A 23,030-nucleotide genomic window follows, 5' to 3' on the forward strand; every position below is an offset into this window, starting at 1 on the left:
AGACAGAGCACATGAGCAGGGGGAGGAGCAGAGGGAGAGGGAGAAGCAGAGTCCCCATTGAGCAGAGAGCCTGATGCGGGGCTCCATCCCAGCACTCTGAGATTGTGACCTGAGCCAAAGGCAGCTGCTTAGCCAACTGAGCCACCCAGGCGCCCCAGTTTTATTCTTCTTTAAATGCTTGGTAGAATCCACCAGTGAAGCCATTCGGGCCTGAGTTTGTGGTGGGAGAAGATTTTGATAACTAGTTTGACCCTTCATTTATTATCACTCTGTTCAGATTTTCTTTTTTCTTTTCTTTTCTTTCTTTCTTTTAAAGATTTTATTTATTTATTTTAGAGAGAGAGGAATATGTGGGCGGGAAGAAGGGGTAGAGGGAGAAGGAGAGAAACTCAAGCAGACTCCACGGTCCCTGAGCAGAGCCTGATGCAGGGCTTGATCTCATGACCCTGAGATCATGACCTGAGCTGAAATCAAGAGTCGAACACTTAACTGACTAAGCCACCCAAGTGCCCCAGATTTTCTCTTTCTTCCTGAGGTAGTTTCTGTAGTTTGTGTCTTTCTAAGAATTTGTACATTTCAACTGGATTGTCTTAATTTTTTGGTATAGAATTGTTCATAGTATTCCCTTATAGTCCTTACTTTGTAGGATTGCTAGTAATATCCTCACTTTCATTCTTGACTTTATCAATTTGAGTCTTCTCTCTTTTTTCTTGGTCAATCTGGCTAAAAGCGTGTCAGTTTTGTCAGTCTTTTCAAAAAACTAACTTTTGTTGAGTTTTTGCCATTGTTTTCTAGTCTTTATTTCATTAATTTCGCCTCTAATGTTTGTTCTTTCTTTCTTTTGCTTGCTTTGGATTTAGTTTGATATTTTTTTAGTTTCTTTTTTTTCTGTTTCTTAAGGTGGAAATTTAGTTTACTGATTTAAGACCTTTTATAGGTATAAATTTCCCTCTAAGTACTGCTTTCTCTCTATCCCATAAGGTTTTTTTTGTGGTGCATTTTCATTTATCTCAAAGTATTTTCTAATTTCTCTTGTGATTTCTTCTTTGACCCATTGGTTCTTTAGGAGTATGTTGTTTCATTTGTATGTATTCGTTAATTCCCACATTTTGTTCTGTTATTGATTTCTAATTTTGGTTCTATTATGGTCAGTTTGTATGATTTCAGTCCTTTTACATTATTGAGACTTGTTTTATGGCTAACACATGGTCTATGGGGAATGTTACATATCCTGGAGAATGTTTCATGTGTACCTGAGAAAGATATGTATTCTGCTATTGTTGGATAGATTGTTCTATAGATAGTACTTAGGCCTAGTTGGTTTATAATGTTGTTCAAATCCTCTGCTTTCCTGTTGATCTTCTATCTAGTTGTCATATCCATTTTTGAAAGTGGGGTATTAAAGTCTCCAACTATTATTGTGAGTTGTCTATTTCTCCCTTCAATTCTGTCAGTTTTTACTTCATGTATTTTGGAGCTCTGTTGTTAAAGTGTATATATGTTTATGATTTTATGTCTTTGATATATTGGCCTTTTATCATTGTAAAATGTCCTTCTTTGTCTCTGATAATAATTTTTGTCTTAAAGTGTATTTTTATCTGATATTTGTATAACCATCCCAGCTTTCTTTTGGTTTCTGTTTCCACAGTGTATCTTTTTCCAAGATTTTACTTCCTTTTTTTTTTTTTAAGATTTTATTATTTTTTAAGTAATCTCTATACCCACTGTGGGGTTTGAACTCATAACCGCGAGATCAAGAGTCACGTGTTCTTCCACCTAAGCCAGTCAGGTGCTCCCCTAGATTTTACTTTCAACTTACTTGTGTCTTTGAATCTAAAGTGTGTCTCTTATAGACAACATATGGTTAAATTATGTTCCTTTTTTTCTAATCCAGCTGGCCAGTGTCCGTCTTTTAATCGGGGTGTTCAGGTCAGTTACGTTTAACATAATTAGCGTTAATGTAGAATTTATGTTTGCCATTTTGTTATTTGTTGTGTATGTATTTATGTCTCTTCTGATTATTTATTCTCTATTTCTAATGCCTTTTTTGTTAAAATGATATTTCTGGTGTACCATTTTCATTTCCTTCTTGTTTCTTTTATTATATTTCTTTGAGTTATTTTCTTAGAGGTTGTCCCAGGGTTACAATTAACATTAATTTATTTATAACAACCTAGTTCAGATTAATACCAGCTTAATTTCAATAGTATACACAGGTTTTGTTCCTATATAGGTCCATTCCCTCCCCCTTCCCATCCTTTGTACTGTTATTGTCATGAAACATACATTTTTATACATTATGTGTTCATCTACACAGACTTATAATTATTGTTCTCTGAAATTGTCTTTTAAATAAGATAGGAGAAAAAATTTACAGAAAATACACCTATATCATCCTTTATATCTACCTATGTAATTACTTTCCTGGTGCTCTTTATTTCTTCATGTGGATTTGATATACTGTCTAGTGTTCTTTCATTTCAGGCTGAAGGATTCCCTTTAGTATTTCTTTATAAGGCAGGTCTACCAGCAATGAACTCTTTCAGGTTTTGCTTGTTTGAGAATGTCCTAATTTCTCTTTCATTTTTGAAGGACAGTTTAGCTAGATATAGAATTCTTGGTTGATAGCCCTTCTTTAAGCACTTTGAAAATGTTAATCCTACTGCCTCTGGTCTCCATGGTTTCTGAAGAGAAATCAGCTGTTAATCTTACTAAGGTCTTTTGTATGTAATGAATCACTTCTCTTGCTGCTTTCAAGATTCTTCTTGGCCTTTGACAGTTTGATTATGACTTGTCCAGATGTGGATCTCTTTGAGTTTATTATACCTGGAGTTTGATTAACATCATCTTTTTAATTAAAACTGGGAAAATTTTAGCCTTCATTTCTTCAGATATTCTTTCTGCCATTTTTTCTCCTCTTCTTCTGGGATTCCTAAGTATGTACATGTAGGTATACTTGATGGAGTCCCACAGGTCGCTGACACTTTTTTCCTTCATTTTTTCCCCCATTTTCCTTCATTCTTTTTCTTTCTGTTCCTCAGACTGGATAATTTCAATTACTTGTCTTCACTATCACTGTTTCTTTCTTCCACATGTTCAAATGTGCTATTGAGCCCTTCTGAATTTTTCAATTCAGTTATTATACTTACCAACTCTAGAATTTCAGTTTGGTTCTCTTATACAATTTCTATATAATTATATATTTCTATATAATTATCTGTATAATTAATAAAATATATTTTTATTGCTCTTCTCTATTTGGGAAAACATCAACCTTGTACTTTAGTTCTTAAAAAATGGTTTCCTTTAGTTCTTTCAAAATATTTAAAATAGCTGACTTAAAGTCTTTGTTTAGTAAATCTAAGTTTCCTCAGATATAGTGTCTATCAATTCCGTTTTTTCCCCTGTGCATAGGCCATACTTCTTGGTTTTTTTGCATCTTTTATAGTTTCTGTTGAAAATTAGACATTTAAAATAATGTGACAACTCTAAAGTATCTAAAGATACTTCCCCTCTCTCCAAGATTAGTTGTTGTTATTTGTTTAGTGACTCTAAACTATTTCTGTAAAGTCTTTATTCTTTAATGTGTATGGCCGCTGATTTTTACTTGGTTAGCTTAATGGTCAACTAATGATTGGACTGAGAGTTCCTTAAATGCTTGCCATCTCCCAGTCTTTGTAAAGGGACTCCATGTGCATATTGGGGCACACCTTCAACACTCAGGCAGTTGACAACTCTGACTTAACCCTTAGGTCCTGCGTGTACAGAACCTCAGTCAGTCATCCTGATCATGAACATAGCCCTGGGCATACACATGACCTTCTAGATTCCCAGGATATCCTTGAGCTTTTCTAAGCCCCTAAGGACATCTCATTCCATAGTTTTTCCTGTTAAGCTATTTGGTTAGTCTATTGTTTGCCTTAACTCTTGTACATGGCCCTAGACAGCTTTCAAATTAATCAATTATCTCCAGTTGTTTTTGACAAATGTTTCTGAGGATGGGAAGTGGGTGCATACAAGACTTCTTGCACTGGGGAGTGCAGAATCAGGCCAAAAAATGATAGCCTTCCCAGTGGCTGCTGGGCTGCCAGTTTCACTCTGATACCATGTTATTGATGGGAGTGGAGATGGGGGTGGGAATAAGCCAAGTTAGAACACCACAGAGTCCATCGTTTTTCTTGACTAAATGCTCCCCAGATTGCTGCTAATCTTTGGTTAATTTCTAGAGTTCTGAACAAAGTTGATTCTGACAGTATTTGCCTTTTTCTTGGTGCTTTGATGGATGAGACACTTCCTTTTTCCACTCTTTTTGCTGACGTAACTCCTGCTATTCCTTTTGAGAAGACTTTTGCTTATTCCAATTCCTGTGCCTTTGTATACGACCAGTTTTAAGTGTCAGGTTTCTTGATTTGTCTCTTTTAACTAAAGCTTTTAAGATCTTTTCTTTAGCTCTATTCTGAAATTTCATAATGATGTGACTTGGTGTGGGTCTTTTCTTACTCATCAAGCTGGACCCTTTAGAATTTCCACTGTGTCCTTGGTACTCTCTTCCCTACTGCTTCATTTTCTGATAGTCCTATTTGGACGATGTTGGACTTCATGAATTGATCCTCTGATTTTTCTTATCTTTTTTCTCCTGCTTTTTATCTCTTTAAACTTTTCATTCTACTCTGTGAGATACCCTCAACTTTGAATTCCCAACTCTTCTATTGAATTTTTGTTTCTATTATCTTATAAATTTCCAGGAACTTTTTATTTTTTTATTGTTCCTTTTTTATAGTATTCTGTTTAGTTTTATCTTCTTTTATCACTCTGAGGATAATAATAGCTTTTTTTTTTTTTAATGAATATGCCTTAACTCTCTACACTGTTTCCTCTGAGTTTCTTTTTCTGTTTGTCTCTCTTGGCTGTTCATTTAAGAAGAGTGATGCACAAATAAATATATGGCAAATACCATCTGTTTCCTAAAAAAGTAATGTGAATACGTCACTTTTTTTCAGCCCAGATGCTAATGTATGTCTATTTTTTGGCTGGTTATGTGTCAGCTACGTGCTCGTTAAGGTTTTCTTGATTCAGAATAAATCCCCCATGTCTTCTGCTTGGGACCTCAGTTGTGCTACAGCATGGTCTTTCTCATAACCTTTTGCTGTTTTGTCTTTCATGTGCTTTTACACGTTGGTCTGTAGCTGTTTTCTTTTACTTGTGGTCATCCATCACAGCATGGATCAAGCAAGATTCACTGAATTCTTAGACACTTAGCAGAGACTTGGCCTGTGCTGGTAGACAGGATTTGTTTGGGGAATCTGTCTCTTTAGTGTCAAGAAAGTTTCATAATGACCCAGCAGTTCCATTCCTAGGTATATACCCCAAAGGAATGAGAACAGATATTCAAGCAAAAATTTATACATGAAGGTTCATAGCAGCATTATTCATAATAGCCGAAACCTGGAAATGGCCCAAATGTCCATCAGCTGATGAAGAGATCAATAAAATGTGGTATAGCCATCCAATGGAATATTGTTGGGCCATAAAAGGAAATGAAGTATGGGTACCTCCTAAGACATGGCTGCTACAATGCTGAAAAGATTACACTAAGTGAAAGAAACCGATCACAAAAAGCTGCATATCATATAATTCTATTTATGTGAAATGTCCAGAACTGGCAAATGTGTAAGGACAAGAAACAGATTAGTGTTTGCTTAGGAGTCTGACCAATAAAGAGTCCAGGGTTTCTTTTTGAAGTAATAAAACTATTCTAAAATTTGTGGTGAGGATTGTATATATCTACGAATATATTAAAAACCATCGAGTTTCATACTTTATATAGATGAATTTTATGGTATGTGAATTACTTCAATAAAGCTGTTTAAAAAATAAAAAAGGCTCATAAGGGTCTTGAACAGACTGTTCTAAAAGCTTACCCTGTAAAAGCCCTACCTATATTAGGCTCTGTCTCCATATATTGTTCTTCCTCTACACATCCAAGGTCACATGACTGAATCTCCTCCTGTTATCTCTGCTCCTGTTAAATGCTTGCTTTAATTTTCTTCAGTAGAGTTTTCATCGCCATCACTAGTACTAGATTTTCAGGATCAAGGTCTGCTTTCAGCCTATGTCTATAGATACATAGAAAACTAATGTCGAATGATAGGTATTAAAAAAGTCAACAGGATGGCTTATAGTTGAGTTTTTAAGTAGTCTTTGTAGTCTTTCTTCCCATTCTTTATCTTACTCAGATTTTTGACATTTTTCACCTTTTTTCCCTCTGCTAAGACTCCTGTGAGAGAGTTGGTTTTTTCTGGCCAATGACTCTAGCTGCTCTTTCAGATTTGGTGTTTGTGCTATATTCAGTAAATAACATAAGTGTTAGGGCCACATGTCTTTTAAATTAAAATGTAAATGTCTTGGTTCATTCCCTGTTGGTGATTTTACAAACTTGACATTGAGAAAGCTGTTGAGTAAGAGACTTAAGGAGCTCTGGGTGAATAGAGGGTTAGTAAATCTCCTGCCTTTAGAGCTGTTGTCAAGTTAGTAGTGGTTCATTTCCCTTGGACCTGAAATTCACACAGATTAGCCCAGGGAGGCCAGTGTTATGGGGAACAGGAAGTTAGGGATGGCGACTCTTGGGTCGATGACATTGAGAAGTGGTGATTTCATACACTAAGAGAAAACTTTAAGAATAATTGGCAAACTTCTCTTTCCCAGCCTTTCTGTTGACATTACTCCACACTACCCATCTCTTTCATAATTTCTTCACATTTCCTTGGCATAGGCTGCTTCTGATGATTCTAGATTTTTTCTTCAAATTATCTTAATCAGAAATTTTTTGTTTAATTTTCACATATCTTTTTCAACATATTTGTCATCAGACTGCCATTCTTCTTAAATAGGTATAGACCAACTGTCTGTCCCTCTCTCTCCCATTAATCCCACCTCCCCTTTTTCTAAAGAACTCAAATCCTCTGGCATAATATCATATGTTACAATTCCCTTGGAAATTGTTTTGACCACTTTAAAAATCTACTGGCTCCAGTTTATTGTGTTTTTGGCTGCAAAGCAAAGGAGGTTACTTTTATCAGTTTTTAACTACATTCTTAATGGCTTAGTTTACCCCCTTCACCACTAATAAGAGGACCCTTCTCAAAGTCACCTCTGTCCTTTCTGCTCAGCTCTCTGCTTTCCTAATACTGGCCTTTAGCTAGAAATTACTTCTTGTTTCATACAAGATTGTTATCGTCTTTCTGGCCAAAGGTTAAGGAAAACCAGGAAATATTTATTGAAGACTACCTTTTTATCTTAATATGTATTCTAACATATTGTTTACTTACATAATATTTACAGAACACCCACACTTCTTACTCATGTTACCAGTAAATGTGCAGCAGAATATTAAATTAAAGAATGAATAATTAACAAATCGATGGATCTCAGAAAATACCCAAAGCTCTTTATTAATCTTATGAAAATAAATCTCTTCACTGGACTTTGAATTCATAGCCAAGAACAATTTCAAGCATGCTTACATACAAGTTCTGATTAAAGTCTTTGTATATTTTTATACTGTGATTTCCTAATTGTAGATGTATCAGAGGCAGGCCTTCAAGTGGTATTTCAAAGCAGATTTTTATTTTAAAAATTAAAATATATATGTCATTTTCATTATGAAAGTAATATATATGCATACTATAAAGATACTTAAAGATCATTTAAAAGCTCAGCTATAAGCCATCCAGCCTTGACCTTTTTTTAAATAATGCTCTTTTAAACTTATTTGTGATCAAGTCTTTGATTTTTTATTTTTTTTTAAGTAGTCTCTACACCCAACGTGGGGCTCAAATTCATGACCTCAAGATCAAGCTCTACCAGTTAAGCCAGCCAGGCACACCCAGCCTATTGACCTTTTAATCATTCAACACTATCCATCTGCCTATTTATTCATTCATTCACATATATGTATACAACACACACACACACACACACACACACACATGTTAAAGCAGATTTATTTGTATATTAATGTTATAGATAGTGGAATCAATTTAGATTTTGTGACAAAGGGAAATGACTGTAGTAGATGGGAATGTGAACTGTACAATAATTAGGAAAATAAGGCCACATTAACTGTAAAGGAAGACAGAATGAAATTAGTCTGTAAATAAATCACTAAATTCAACCTACCATATGATTTGAGTTGACAAATGACATTAGAACAATACAAAGACCAGTGTACTCTGTAAACTCAGCAGAAAGTGGTCTGGGGGTCTGTGCTGCTGTACAGTATTGTGAGGACCTCTCGCAGGCCGGTACATACAGCTCTACATAATATTTAATGGCTCAATAGTTTTCTATTTTAGAATGTGCATTAGTTTACTTAAATAGTTCCTTATTTAGGTTATAATCCAGTTTTAGCTACTCTACATAGTGCTGTGATGGGTATTCTCATACATACTTTGCATACTTCTTTGATTATTTTTTTAGGATAGACACTGTTGGGTCAAAAGGTTCATGCATTTTTAATCTGATTTCCAAACCGCCCACCAGAAAGGAATAACAAATTTATTGTTATATCCAAGATAGACTTAGTTGATGCCCCACTCTGTGCTCCCTGCACTGTTCGTGGGCGACCAGTGGCTATACAGAGCCACGGCACTGACCCCGTATCATGACGGAGCTCATTATGTTATTAGAACTGTGCAGATTGGAGGAGTTTTATGAAGTCTACCAGTGAGGAAAATGTTTACACTCACAACTTGAATTGCATGGTACTTGTTTCGAAAAGCAGTACTTTCCTTGGGCACCTGCGTGGCTCAGTTGGTTAAGTGGCTGACTTTGGCTCAGGTCATGATCTCGGAGTCATGGGATCGAGTTCCGCGTGGGACTCTGCTCAGTGGGAAGTCTGCTTGTCTCTCCCTCTGCTTCTGCCCCTGCTCTTTCTTGCATGTTTCTCTCCCTTGCAAATAAATAAAACAGAAAGAAAGAAAGAAAGAAAGAAAGAAAGAAAGAAAGAAAGAAAGAAAGAAAGAAAGAAAGAAAGAAAGAAAGAAAGAAAGAAAGAAAGAAAGAAAGAAAGAAAGAAAGAAAGAAAGAAAGAAAGAGAAAGAAAGGAAACAAAGGAAAAGAAAGGAGTACTTTCCAGTCAGCAGTTAAACTGTGACACTGTGAGTGTGTGTTGGTGTTTTGCTGTTTATGGGACTTGGTCATAAGGCATGATCCTTTCTCACCTTAGATGAGTGACCGAGGAGGTGGGGTTCCTTTGAGGAAAATTGACAGACTCTTCAACTACATGTACTCAACTGCACCCCGGCCTCGTGTTGAGACGTCCCGAGCAGTGCCCCTGGTATGTGATCAAGAAATAACGGAATATAAGAAAAGAAGAAAGAAAGAATTGAGTGTGTTTCTGTGAATTGCCCCCCCCCCAAAATCAAATGAATACCAAATAAATTACCAAATAAATCAGTTAAGCAATTGTATAGGGTACCCATGAGGGAGAAAGGAAGCTATTAGAAAAAACACTTTCCTCTGAATTTAAACAGCTTTTGGCTCATTTCTTCTCTGATTGAAAAGAGCACAAGACAGAGAGTATTGTTTTACAGTTCTTACTGCCAAGCTGGGTAGTGATATGTCAGTAGTTTCATGTGGTTAACCACATTTTGATGTTACTATGTCTTAATATGAAGACTAAGTTACTGGTTTTGCTAGCACTTGGTCAGCACTGATTTAATCTTCATTGTTGATTGTTTTTCCTCAGGTACTTATAATTAGAAAAATCTCATAATCTAAGTCAAGCAGAGAAAGACAATTATCATATGGTTTCACTCATTTATGGAACATAAGAAGTAGGAAGATCGGTAGGAGAAGAAAGGGAAGAAGAAGGGGGGGTAAACAGAAGGGGGAATGAACCATGAGAGACTATGAACTCTGGGAAACAAACTGAGGGCTTCAGAGGGGAGGGGGGTGGGGGAATGGGATAGGCTGGTGATTGGTATTAGGGAGGGCACGTATTGCATGGTGCACTGGGTGTTATACGCAAGTAATGAATCATGGAACTTTACATCAAAATCTAAGGATGTATTGTATGGTGACTAACATAATATAATAAAAAATTATTATTAAAAAAAAATCTCATAATCTAGACTCAGAAAAAAAAGACTAGAGTTCTGATCGCTTAATTGCCAACCTGGAAAAGGCTAAAATTATAATTGTTGTGGTGGTATTTTTTATTGATCTCAGTCACCTGTTTTCAGGTTTCGTGTGATCAGCTTTTGAAATGACTCCATCCTTGCCCTCTAACCCCTAGAAAAGCACTTTGCTGAATCTCTGACCTGTAACTTGGGGAGAACTGGTCTTCCGGGCTTTGACACTTCTCTGGCGTATGTACTGGAGTTACACTGTAACAGGATGAAATGCAGTATAGATAAGTATAAATAAATATAAATGCAGTATAAATAAGAATATAAAATAGATGGATCTATTTTAGATTCTTTCTAAGAAGTTACTAGAAGGACTTAGAATTGCACCTGTTACACAGCACAGATTCTATAACTGCAACTGTGATCTGTACTTACCATACTTTTAAAATGATTACACCAGTACTGTGCCTCTCAAGTTGAGGTACATATCATCAATGCGCCAACAGGCAGACACAGTCAAATAATAAACATGAGTGCCTTCTTAGATTCTGATTTTACTCTAAGAAGTAAGGGAGAGATGGGATGTACAAATTCCAGAGCTGTGGGCAGGGATAGTACAGGGATCCAGGTCTGGCAGCAGGAGAGCTGTCACCACCCTGAATCAAAGGGAGAAGGAGAAGTTAGCAGAACCCAGAAGAAGGGACAGTGACAGAGTAGCTGCTTACGCCCAAGTGGTCTAATCCCAAGGGAAGCAAACCTCAGTGGGAAGGAAACAGGAGTGAATACCCTTGACTTGACTCCCTCTAAAGTCCTACTTGGGTTCCCCATTGGCTGGACTCACTGGAAACAGAGGGCAGGGGAATCGGTTGATAGCATCCTCCCAGGGCAAGGAGTCATGCGGAGAATGGATAGTTGATTTGGAGGGGTAAACAGAAACTCTGGTTGGAAAAGCCAGGTAATAAACAGGAGAGGTAGGTGAAGCCAGAGCCTGCATTTGTTAATAGTACTCCGATTCCTGAATCCACATAAGCTCTTAACTAAAGTGTTCTATGGAATATCATTGAACGTCTGGCTTGGTGATAAAAACTGTTTTTACATTTGTCCAGATGTTTTGCTTTGTATTAAAGAATTTGTAGGATTTATTCAGGTAAAGAAGGCCATTCCAGGTATTGGAAACAGGATGAACAAAGACACAGAAATGAAAAAGAACATTTGTTTGAGAAACTTAAGAGCTGGAGATTTGGTCCAGCTGGACTAGAAAGTGGGAGGCAGAGACCTGATCTGATGAGGTCTTGAAAGTTCTTTTTAGAAGCTTGAATTTTTATCTCAGGGCAGTGGGTTGGGGATGGTAGGTGGGTAGGGCACGGTGTTAGTGGTGATGTGCTTTGTAGGTTTTTAAACAGGGGTAGTGATTTGTCAGTGAGTAACAAAGTGGACTTATTACTGGTCTATCCAGGTTGAGAATGCAGGCTGGAAATAAATCAAGAGATGTATCTCTGAGACTGCCAACAAAGCTTTTTCTACCCTTGCTCCTAAAAGAGAGAACGTGTTTCATATGATATTGCCAAAAGTAGTATTGGGATACCCTAGAGCAAGGCAGCAAAGAAAAGCAACGTGCTGTTCTAGATCTACATGAGTCATTTTATAGAAAAAAGAAAAATGAGTTTTAAATGACCAGAGGGGAGTCCTCTAATGTAGTACCCCAAATAGGCTTCAGCTTGATCTGTATTAGTGGTTAGGTATTAACGATCTCTTAGATGCAGGCCCCGATAGCCTCAGGATACTCAGAAACATTTCTTTTAACTAGAAAAGTATTTCACTATGTGACTTTCTGAATAGAATTTCACTTTTCTCATCGAACAGGCTGGTTTTGGTTATGGATTGCCCATATCACGTCTTTATGCCCAATATTTCCAAGGAGACCTAAAGCTATATTCTCTAGAAGGTTATGGGACAGATGCGGTCATCTACATTAAGGTAATAACTATAGTCCTTTTTTATTTAATGATACTTCTTTTGGTTATTAGAAAAGATGCCAATATTTAGCTGTAATCAAATTTTCTTCTACCTCATCACTTAAAATATAAGTCTTCTGACTCAGATTTGAGTCAGTCTTTATGTGGCTTTCCTTCATGAGTCTTTCCAAACATTCATCTTAGTTTTCAAAGAACCTCCCCCCACCCCCGCCTTTTTTTTTTCATTTTGTTTATGCAATATTTGATTAAATTATGTAATTAAAATGAAAGATGTAAGTGCATGAACAGATTTGGGAACAAGCGCAGGGGACTCTTGGCAAGCATATAGCTCACCTGGTGGGAGCAGAAGCACTTAGCCTGCTGACCTGTGATGTTGCATGTGTTTATCAGAGTTCAGCATATTTTAAAGGGTTGGAGAGCAACCCAACCCTGATGAGCCCATCAGACCACTGGGTTGGTTAAGCAGTGGGCTTTGGTACCTAATTTAGTGACTCAAGTTTCTTGTTCTGGCCACTAGATGGCACCCATTGTATAGGAAATGGTGAAGACTGTAAAATGGAAAAAATAAGTTTAACGGAAAAGATTAAAATTTTCAAGATAATAATTCTTTTTCTTTTCTTTTAAACCATCTCAATTGTGAGTAACTTGAAAAGGGCAACATGAAGGTAACATTTTTATCACTAACCGTAACATTTTTGATCTAGCACATAGATCAAGCCCATAGATCAACGGGTTCTGGCAGTTCTGGCATATTTAAAGAGGATACATAGGTGAAAGGTTTTTAATTCCACTTTGGACAAAATAGAAGACAGGTCTCTTATAAAATCATTAAAATCGGGGGCACCTGGGTGGCTCAGTTGGTTAAGCATCTGACTCTTGATATCAGCTCAGGTCTTGATCTTCGGGTCGAGTTCAAGCCCCCATTGGGCTCCATGCTGGGTGTGGAGCCTACTTTAAAAAAAAAAAAATCATTAAAGTCAATGTCGAAGACTTTCCTTATCATTATTAGAGTGAAATTGCCTGTTCAATATTTTCTACATCTTGGGGAATACCTGTGGCTAAAGGTTGAAATCCTACTGAAATATCTTAACTTTGAAGAAGATAGGAACATGGTTTATCTTGGGTCCCAGTGACTTGCAGGATGCTGAAATAGAACAGTGAATTAATGGTAATGATATGTTGGAAACATGAAACAATGCACAATGCAGATATCATGTCCATTATACATGAAATTGGTGGCTTTAATGGCAGGAGGAGAAGACACAGGATCAAACACAAGACCAAGAATTTTTCAGTCAAAAGCCTTAGACATAGTTTTGTATTTATTGATAATGTTGTTATGATGACTTTTTTTAAGTCCATGACTGCTGAAAAAATAGTATTTCTTCTAACAAATAATTAAAATAGATTTCATTAAATGATTTTACAATTATGTATATTAAGATGCATATGTCAGTTTTTATGCTTTTACACTTAAATGACTTTTTCAATTAACCAACTTCTGTTCTGGGTCATGTTTTTATAAGAGGCATCTCCTACACCTGTGTAAAACTTCAATCCAGCAGCTTCCAGGCTGGTTGGACAGTTACTGCAAACAAAAAAATCAATGTGTACACCAAGCAGTGCCATAGACTTAGTAAATAATGCATTGCAAATATGTACACATCTGTTTCAAAATGTATGTAGATGGTGCGAATGATTAGTAAAATACAAATCCAATAAAGCGCTGTTTAATTTGGCGTAACCTTTTGCCACTGTATATTTTCTCAAATAGTGGATTCTAAAAAAAAATGCCAGACTTAGATCCCACTTTTTTCTTTCAGGCTCTGTCAACGGAATCGATAGAGAGACTCCCAGTGTATAACAAAGCTGCCTGGAAGCATTACAACACCAACCATGAGGCTGATGACTGGTGTGTCCCCAGCAGGGAACCAAAAGACATGACAACATTTCGCAGTGCCTAGATACACTTGGGACACCTGGAAAACCCAAATGTGGCTTTTGTTAAATTTGGAAGCGATGAGGTTCAGAACTTCATTATACCAAATACTTCATGTGTTATTTTCAAAATTAACTATTTGGGTAGAATAAATGGAAAGTGAATTCCATTTATGTCTGTTAAACCTCCTAAAGGATGAAATTGTACCTATTTTGCACTTATATTTTCACAGTTAATTGAACATATTTTTAAACAACTGTAGTTTTGGTCAACTTGCCTCTTTATGGTAGACTTCAGAAGCATGGAAGTCTTTGGGTTTCTATAGAAAGCTGTGTGGTTTTTAAAGAACTTCTCATTTATGTGTATTAGAAACCTTTTCTTAATGATCCTGATTAGCTAGTTAGCCATCCACCTGTTTTTTGGAATTCTGCCATCCTTTATTAATGTGTAATGACAACTGTAATAAGATGGTCTTCAGATGTACCAGTGACTAAGTAGAAGCAAAAAATAGTTGCCCTGTAAATGTAGCACCAGCCACCTTTCAGCATCTACATACATAATCTTTCCTCTGAAGTTGATTTATCATCTTTTAATTTCACTGCAAAGAATTAGAATACGTTCCCTATGGAGCTAAGCCAAGATCGTAGGTAATATACTCTTAATGTGCTTGTGATTAATGCAGGGGGAAATTCTTATACTAAAAACAAGCTAGTAGCTGCTAAAATTCTAGAGAAGAAATTGACACAGCAGTGAGTCCCCAAAATTGAACTATCAATTATTGAGATTACCTGGTGGGGGGGGACTTTTGAGAGACAGTTTTTCTGGGTCCTACTCCAGACAAACAGAATCAGACTCTTGACAGTTGGAGCCCAGAAATCTCAGTTTTTCACCTAGTTAGAAAACCACGCTTTTAAAGTGTGTAATGATACCACATTTGTTAAAGTAACAGAGATCTTTAGGTTTTGATTTTCACTTATTGCAAGGTCAGGCTTCTAGACTCCAGAAGAGACCAACACTCGCAGGCCTGGTGCAATTAAAAGCAGGAGACAAATTGACTACATGAGAACAGTCAGGAACCAAAAAATAAGAACCATAAATGTTCACGTATTGATGAAGATCATATATTTTATAAGAAATATCTAGACTTTTGTTATCAGGAAAAATTCAGCTAGGGCTTATCAACAATTCTTTGCATTCTTATGGTAATTTGTAGTTTACAAAACTTTGGTATACTACGATAACTCTATTGGGCTTTACAACAGATCTAGAGCAGGTGGTATCATCCTTGTTTTGAGACTCAGAGTGTGGCCCAAAGTTGCACAGAATTGGAGTCAGGGCCTGAGCTGTCTTGCTGATCACTGTCAGCCGCCAAGTCTGGGAGACCATAAAGTTAGGAGACTATGTTGTTAGTCATACCTCGACTTTTAAGGTGACAGGGAAATATATTGAAAATAAATTTTAAAGTAAGATTTTAAATATTTAAAGAACAGCTTTACTACTTAAATGCAGGAAATTTATCTGGAAAATACATTGGGTTGAAACACCTCATTCTCAAAAGGATTACATAAGTTTAACAATTCTATAAAAATTTATAAATTGGAAGGGATGGAATAGGGCAGTAAGTCCAGGATTCTCATGTGAGAGGTGATAGTCCTGAGACTCAGGGTGTGTGGTTTGCCCAGGGCTTCTTAGCCAATTTGACCGAATGTTGGAAAAAGAGATCTTTTACCCAATCTATTATTCCTTAATTATGGATTTTGTGAAAAATAATAGGATATGCTAGTGGATGATTTATATTAGTTCAAGGTGTTACAGTTTTTTAGCTTTAAATTACACTTTTTTTGTAATGATGAAATATTTTAGAATCAAAATAGTTTCTTTCCTAAATGAGACATTTGTACAACTGACATAAACTTGATGTTTTACTTATGAAACACTTTCCCTACACCCCAAAATTAAAGTTTTTCTCTATTTATGAGCTAAGAAATGATGTTTTTAAAGCAAAAGTGAAATGTTTTTCTTTCGCTTCTTTTTAAGGTATCACAGCTTTTTTACTTTGTTATGTGGTTATGGACAGAAAGTTACATACAAAAATGTTTGGGGGGTAGCATTCTCCTCAATGGTTTCAAATCATTGTGCTACCTGTAAAGTTTTTAGATTCTTAACACTATTTTGTCCACCAGCATTTAGTGTGATGCCATGTAGACATAGAAGTATACAGAAGGATAAGAAGTGGATACTAAGTGATGTTTTAATAACCTGGGCATTTAATAAATGTGCCAACATTTTTTAGGAAGATTCGCAAAAATATTCTGCCCTATCCTTAAAATACTGGCTGGCTTTAGATGTCTTCATACTTAATAGTGATCACTTTCTTGCACTGTGAAGTTTTTACATGAAGATGTTGAAGTGGAAGTCTACCATATTATTTTATAAAATGTGTTGTGTGTGGCAATAAACTGAAAACATGAATCAATCTTATTTTGAAAATTCATTGGGTCAATTTAAGGGTTTTTTAATATAATTATATTTTTTAAATTAAAATCTCTTCCATCATCGGGGATCAGTGTTCTATAAACATTCAAATAGTTGTACCTAGATGACTCGCATTAAGTTCTCACTGTCTTCAGTAAGACAGTAACTTAGATTTCCAATGTGTATATTCTTATGAAGAAGGCAAGAGGTAGAATTTGCATGGTTTGAATTATCCCAGATTTTCATTATCCAAAACCCACTGATGACTAACTCATTGCATAAGTGAAGATCTTCTGTTGTGTGATTTTTGAAAAGTTATGTTAATCTACTCTTTGAATAACTTTTCACAATATAAGTAATTATAGGAAAGATCTTAATTTAACTAGCATTACCCTCTGTACCGGTTGAAGTCAGAACTAACTCTAGTCAAAGATAGATTCCTATCTTTATTCCTGAATAGTGGGATGTGACTCAACTTCCCATCATTGTTAAATCCAACAAGCTCTGTAACAAACTCCAATAGGTGAAAAATTGGGGAAACAAACTACTAGTGTTCCTGTCCCTTTGTGGTCTGTGAATGGCTAATCAGAGAGGAAGCCAAAAATCAGTCAACCAATTTGTTTGTATCTTCAATTGCTTTGTCATAAATGTAAAGTTTTAATAGATGGGTAATCAGGATTGAGCTAGCTGGTTTGCAAACAGGGCTTTTCCTGGAGGAACTTTTCATCATATGTGATTAGCTTCTGACCCCAATGATTAATCTTTTTACAGCCAAGCCCAATGCTTGGAAAAAATACTATAATGAGGTGTGAAGGATTTTATATATGTCAAAAAAGAGCACACGCTGGTTTGCTTAGTTCAGGCATTCTAAAACGACTGCCCTTTCGTTCTGTTTACATGTTTGTAAAGAATTAGACATACTGTGCACTTTTTTCTAGAGTCTTCGCATTTCTTTAGCGATTGCTAACCATAGGATTTTAACAGGAAAAGACAAGATTGCCTGTTTTGTTTCTTTAATTTACAACTTGAAACTTAATCTGTTTATACATGTAAGAACAGTGCTTGTCACTTAGTAAACACAATATTGGTGTATATTATTATCGTTCATAATAATACCCTTTCCTCACCCGGGCCAATATTGTACATAGTTATACATAGTCCAACTGTAATTTTAAAAAGTGTTCCAGCAATGAGGTTACACTTTAGTGGAGTTTGCAATGTGTTTCTAGGTCCCTTCATTCCGATGTAAGATTGCCCGTTTTTCCTGCAAAACTTTAGGCCTTTCTTCTTATCTTGCAAAAGCTGTTATTTTTATTAGGGAATGGTGGACAGCTATATTTTACTCTATTAAATTACAGATTTTTGAGCTAAAATATACAATTTTCATTCTAGGAAGGTAAACCAGAGAAACTTCCATTTGAATGTTACATTCATTTGGGAGTTATTTTTCTGAAAGTCTAGAAGTGCACTTCCTGCAGTTGTCACATAGAATATTGTCAGGAATTCTGTAGTTTTGAATGGAAATGTTGACATCTGTTTATAATAAATTTTAAATGGTGAAAATTCCCTTTCGGAAACAGCTTATGAGGCCAGGACATTTTAAAAGTTTAACTCAAATATAAAAGGCCACAGTATTCTTGCCATGATGTCTTCCATTATAGAATTCAAAATATAACAGTTAATAGAATTATAATACTGTATGAAAATATCTATTTGTCCAAAAACTTTAAAAAGTCCATCATTACATAACTGGAATAGAGAAACTGAATGTCATTTATTTTACTCTATTACAGTATAAAAATACTGTAATTTGATCTTATTTGATGTGAATTTCTTTTCATCATTTACTCTCAGTATTTCCCATAATGCCCAGTACATAGAAGGCACTTACAACTGTATTCTATGAATGCGTAATGAATCATGAATTCAACAGGCGCCCTAATTCAAAATGATAGCTCACACAAAAATGAATCAGTACAAGAAAGAAAACTATAGGTAGTAACCAGCACTTGAAACCTACCAAAAGGAGGAAATACAGAAGAAAAAAAGTTGAAGGAGTAGCAAAACTGCACTACTAAAGCTGTGGGTTTATTTTAAAATATAAGGAAGTAATTGAGCAAACACTGTTAGGATAGGTGTGGCATCAAAAAGCTGGAGGTGGTACCTCCAGGGAGCCTTGTAAGCTGCATCCAGAGGAATTCTGCCAGAGAAACCAGTAGCACGGCCTAATCAGGAAAAAAGGCCCAAATGAACAGTGTTTAGATAAAAGCAAGAAAATATAACTACAAATAGAGATTGAAAATAATTGTAAGAATACCATTAACTTTATGATCAAATTTTGAAAACGTAAAAGAAATGGATTCATCTAAGAGATTTTGGCAATTTAAATCAACCAATAACTACTAAGGAAATGGAATTAGTAATCATAATGACACCTCACCAAAAGACAATTTAAAGGTGAATTTTATCAAAATATCAAGAAGCTGATAATTCCTATCTTAAAGAAACTTTCAGAGAATAGAAAAGAAAGCAAGCGACCTAATCCATTTCATAAAGTTTATAAAATCTCGAAGCTAAACCTGACCACGTACAGTATGGAAAATTAATTTATAAACTAATCTTATGAACAGAGAGGAAAAATTTTCCAGTAAAATAGGAGCAAACTGACATAATGGTGTATAAAAAATAATATATCAGGAACTAAGTGGGGCACTTACCAGGAATCCAAAGATATTTCAATGCCTGAAAAATTTCTGCAATTTATCACACTACAAGTTAAAATTCAATATTTGGACAGAAAATTCAATACTCATGTTATTTTGAAGAGAATTTAGTCATAATTATGATTGCTTAACTCGCTATACAGGCCACTGTTGGACATTACAATAAACTGTGGATAGTGGTTGTCTGATCTAAGACATAACCTGGAATCATCTGTTGGGCTGAGTCCATGTTAGCCCTGCCATGGAAAATGTAATTAGTTCTATGTCCAGAGCTTCACCATTTGCCAGGTAGAAGCTCTGGCCTGGAGAGACCTCCTCCCAACTCTGGTCCAATACTTGCAACATGGAAGAAAGAAACATCCAATGTCTTTGTGTTTGGGCAAACAAAGTATAAAAGGGCTTAGTGGGGCACCTGGGTGGCACAGTCGTTAAGCGTCTGCCTTCAGTTCAGGGCGTGATCCCGGCGTTATGGGATCGAGCCCCACATCATCAAGCCCCACATCAGGCTCCCCCGCTATGAGCCTGCTTCTTCCTCTCCCACTCCCCCTGCTTGTGTTCCCTCTCTCACTGGCTGTCTCTCTGTCAAATAAATAAAATCTTAAAATAAATAAATAAAAGGGCTTAGTGGTTTTGGCAAGCACATTTGTTTGATAAAGCCTAGACTTTCTCAGTCTGGAGTAGCAAATCTTCATTTTGGAGAAAAATGTCCCTTTAATCTCAAAATCAACCTTCAGTGACCAAGAAAAGCAACCAATAGGAATGATCACCAATTAGGAACCGTCAGACAATTGCTCTTTTTCTGTGGTGCACAGCTGACCTTGATTTTCACTATTGGGTCGATATGTTTGCACACAGACTCAGTTAACAAATGGAAGGTACAGTTACATCCTTGTAAGCAATGCTTCTCAAACAATGTGCACAAGAATCACCCAGGGAATCTTATAAAGCACAGATTCTGATTCAGCGAGTCTAAAGTGGGGTTTGAGATTCTGAGTTTCAGACAAGTCTCCAGGTGATACTGCTGCTGCTGCTGCATGGACCACACTTTGAATAGCAAGGGTTTAGAGACTATGGGATAAACTCCCATCAGTATCCCAAAAGACTAACTGAAGAGATGAAACCAGTTGCAGTTTGAGTGGGGAGCCAGATAGATCTGGTAATCTGATTCTAAGAGTACTAAAAAGGGCTAGGATGGATCCATTCCTGATAGTCAGAGTACTTAGCAGGTGTACCCATGACCTTGAGATCTAATCTCTTTAGTTAACTCTGGTAAAATCTGGGTTATAAGGATCTTACCCACTGGAGCATTTAAGTAGTGGAAGTCCTTGTTTATGCAAAGAAGTGATGCCCATATGTAAAAATTCATCTTCAAATTCATTTCGTGGGAGGTTATGGGTGATGACAGCAAATTTTCGTGGATAATGATAGTTTCATTAACCTCCTTATTGTCTGCTTCAGGCAATAAGCAAAGTCTTCTGGTGGTGGGAAGCACGGGCCCAAGACCGAAAGTGCTGGCACTGACAGAAGTGTGAGATAGATTGGACTTGGTATGGCCCCTTATAGCAAGGTCCAAGTGACTGTTTCCCTGATGAACTTGCATATGGATCCAGTCTCCAGGGTGTAGATCTTGACAGGGCATATCAAAGATAGCTGATAAGACCTCTTATACCTGTGAAGGTAATGTTTTGCAATAATTTAGCAGATGATGCAGTAATCAAGCATAATCTAATACATGACTGTTCTGTGAGAGGGTGACTGCTGAGGGTATAGTGAAGGAGAGTTAGTTTATGACCTGGCTGGAAAAGTGAATGTCCTTGTCACTATTAATAGGCAAAAACATTCAAATCAATATGTGGAAAAAGCCTGCTGAGATTTTGACTGTGGTATGTTAAATCTGCAGATCAGTTTGAGAACTTACATCTTGATATCACTGAGTCTTTCAATCTATATGTCTCAATTTATTTAGATTGTCTTTGATTCCTTTCATCAGTGTTTTGTAGCCTTGAGCATACAGATCCTGCATATACTTTATTAGATTTAAATCCACATATTTCATTTTTCAGAGCTAATATAAATATCCTTTAAGAATCTTTTTGTTCTCTAATTGTTCATTGCTAGTACATGTCACCCTTAAAATCTCCAGCACATCACCTCAGAATAAACCATGGCTTCTGAAGTTTTACTGTGGACTATAGATAGCTGAATAAGATAGCTCCGCATATATTCATTTGGTGCTTGATGTGGTCTTCATTATTGAGTAAATGGCTGCATGTCCAATTAATGTCATGCTGCCATGAACTTGACCATGCCTGCCTTTCTAGTCCCCTCCATCTACAGTATCATTTGTTCGACTTCAGTTGGGAGGGTCAGCAGTATAATTTCACTGTCCTGACTTGGGGCAGTTGAAATTTTCTTGTCTTGTGCCACAATATGGGGTGGCCAGACCATTTCTCTAGTTCTGTCTTTAACTGGGATTATCTTGGAGCTTTATATTGATTATGTCCTTATCCAAGCATCATCAGGGGCATTGATCTCTGATGCCCTTCTGTCATTCATCTCCATAATGACAGACAGGAGATGGCTTATTAAGCAAATATAAGGTTCAAGGTCTCAGCCTCACAGCTATTTGTAGGTGTCATGCTTGACATTCTTGAGGCTTTTAGAGAAAATTTTTGTCTCTATGTACTCCCCTCTTTAAGAAGAAAACATGGGCTGGGGTGCCTGGGTGGCTCAGTGGGTTAAGCATCCGACTCTTGATTGTGGCTCAGGTTGTGGTCTTAGGATTGTGAGATCAAGCCCTGCATTGAGCTCCGTGCTGGGCGTGAAGCCTCTTAAGTTTCTCTCTCCCTCACCCTTTCCCTCTGCCCCTTTCTCCCCCCCACCCCAAAATTAGGAAACATGGGATTGGTTGGCCCATTTAGTTACTAGAACACCTTTATCACTCTCTCCAGCATCTTACTCCAATCCATCCTTTCAGTTATGTGCCAGTCTTCTACCTATAAGTGAGGATCCAGTCAACAGGAGGCACAAGATGGAAGTGAATACCATAATGCATCCCTCTATTCTACTCTGAACAGTCAAGGACACTGAAGGCCCTTGTGTAGGATACACATGCCTACAGGAGCCTCTGAGCTTAAAGATATGCATATGGACCTATGTAGACTGTTCGCTGGTCCACCCTCTCCATCTGAGTCAGTGTACTGGGCTCATTAAAGCTGTGCCTAATAGGTTTCCTTAGATTTTAATATTCATTGCTATCCCATTAATGCCAATATTAATTGTCACAAAATAAAACCACCCACTTTGCTTCTCTCTGGTCAACACAGGGGTGGGATCTGTGGAATGATATTTTACTACCTGTTTGAAAAGAAGTAGGTGAATATCAGCATGTAGATACTCACTAACCACCCATTCCCCTCAAGAACATGGTAGATGCCATAACTTGTACAGTCCAGTTCACCATCCTCCCCAAACCCTATGTGCCACATTACACACACACACACACACACACACACACACACACACACACACAGTTTATGTGACCATAAAACTCTTTACTATTACAGAAATAAATCATTGACTTCTGTGGATACCCCAAAGGTGGCATCTCTGGTGCCCCTGCTTAGTCCTATGTCTAAAGGGGTCAATGGTCAGTCATACTTCATGGGAGTGTGAAGCCTGGGAGATGAATGCAGGCCAGTTTAACAACAAATGACATATTTGAGTATATAGTCTAATTTGGAGTACATACTCCAAATATTGATTTGCCCCAAGCAGAAATTGGGTA

The 23,030-nt window shown here is 36.8% G+C and overlaps 1 protein-coding gene across 2 annotated transcripts in view; it reads left to right on the top strand.

Moving 5' to 3' along the window:
• Positions 1-16,521, top strand: part of PDK1 (pyruvate dehydrogenase kinase 1) — a 30,928-nt gene extending 14,407 nt beyond the window's left edge. For both annotated transcript variants that reach the window (XM_087861449.1, XM_045779784.2), the window contains 3 exons: positions 9,227-9,337; positions 11,994-12,107; positions 13,930-16,521. In XM_087861449.1, the coding sequence (XP_087717575.1) occupies positions 9,227-9,337; positions 11,994-12,107; positions 13,930-14,070 (366 nt within the window). In that variant the 3' untranslated portion in view covers positions 14,071-16,521. The remainder of the gene's footprint in view (positions 1-9,226; positions 9,338-11,993; positions 12,108-13,929) is intronic.
• Positions 16,522-23,030: the final 6,509 nt, after the last annotated feature.

Source organism: Ursus americanus, chromosome 1 (genome assembly GCF_024610735.1).
Source record: "Ursus americanus isolate L20-20 chromosome 1, mUrsAme1.1.p, whole genome shotgun sequence".
NCBI lineage: Eukaryota > Metazoa > Chordata > Mammalia > Carnivora > Ursidae > Ursus > Ursus americanus.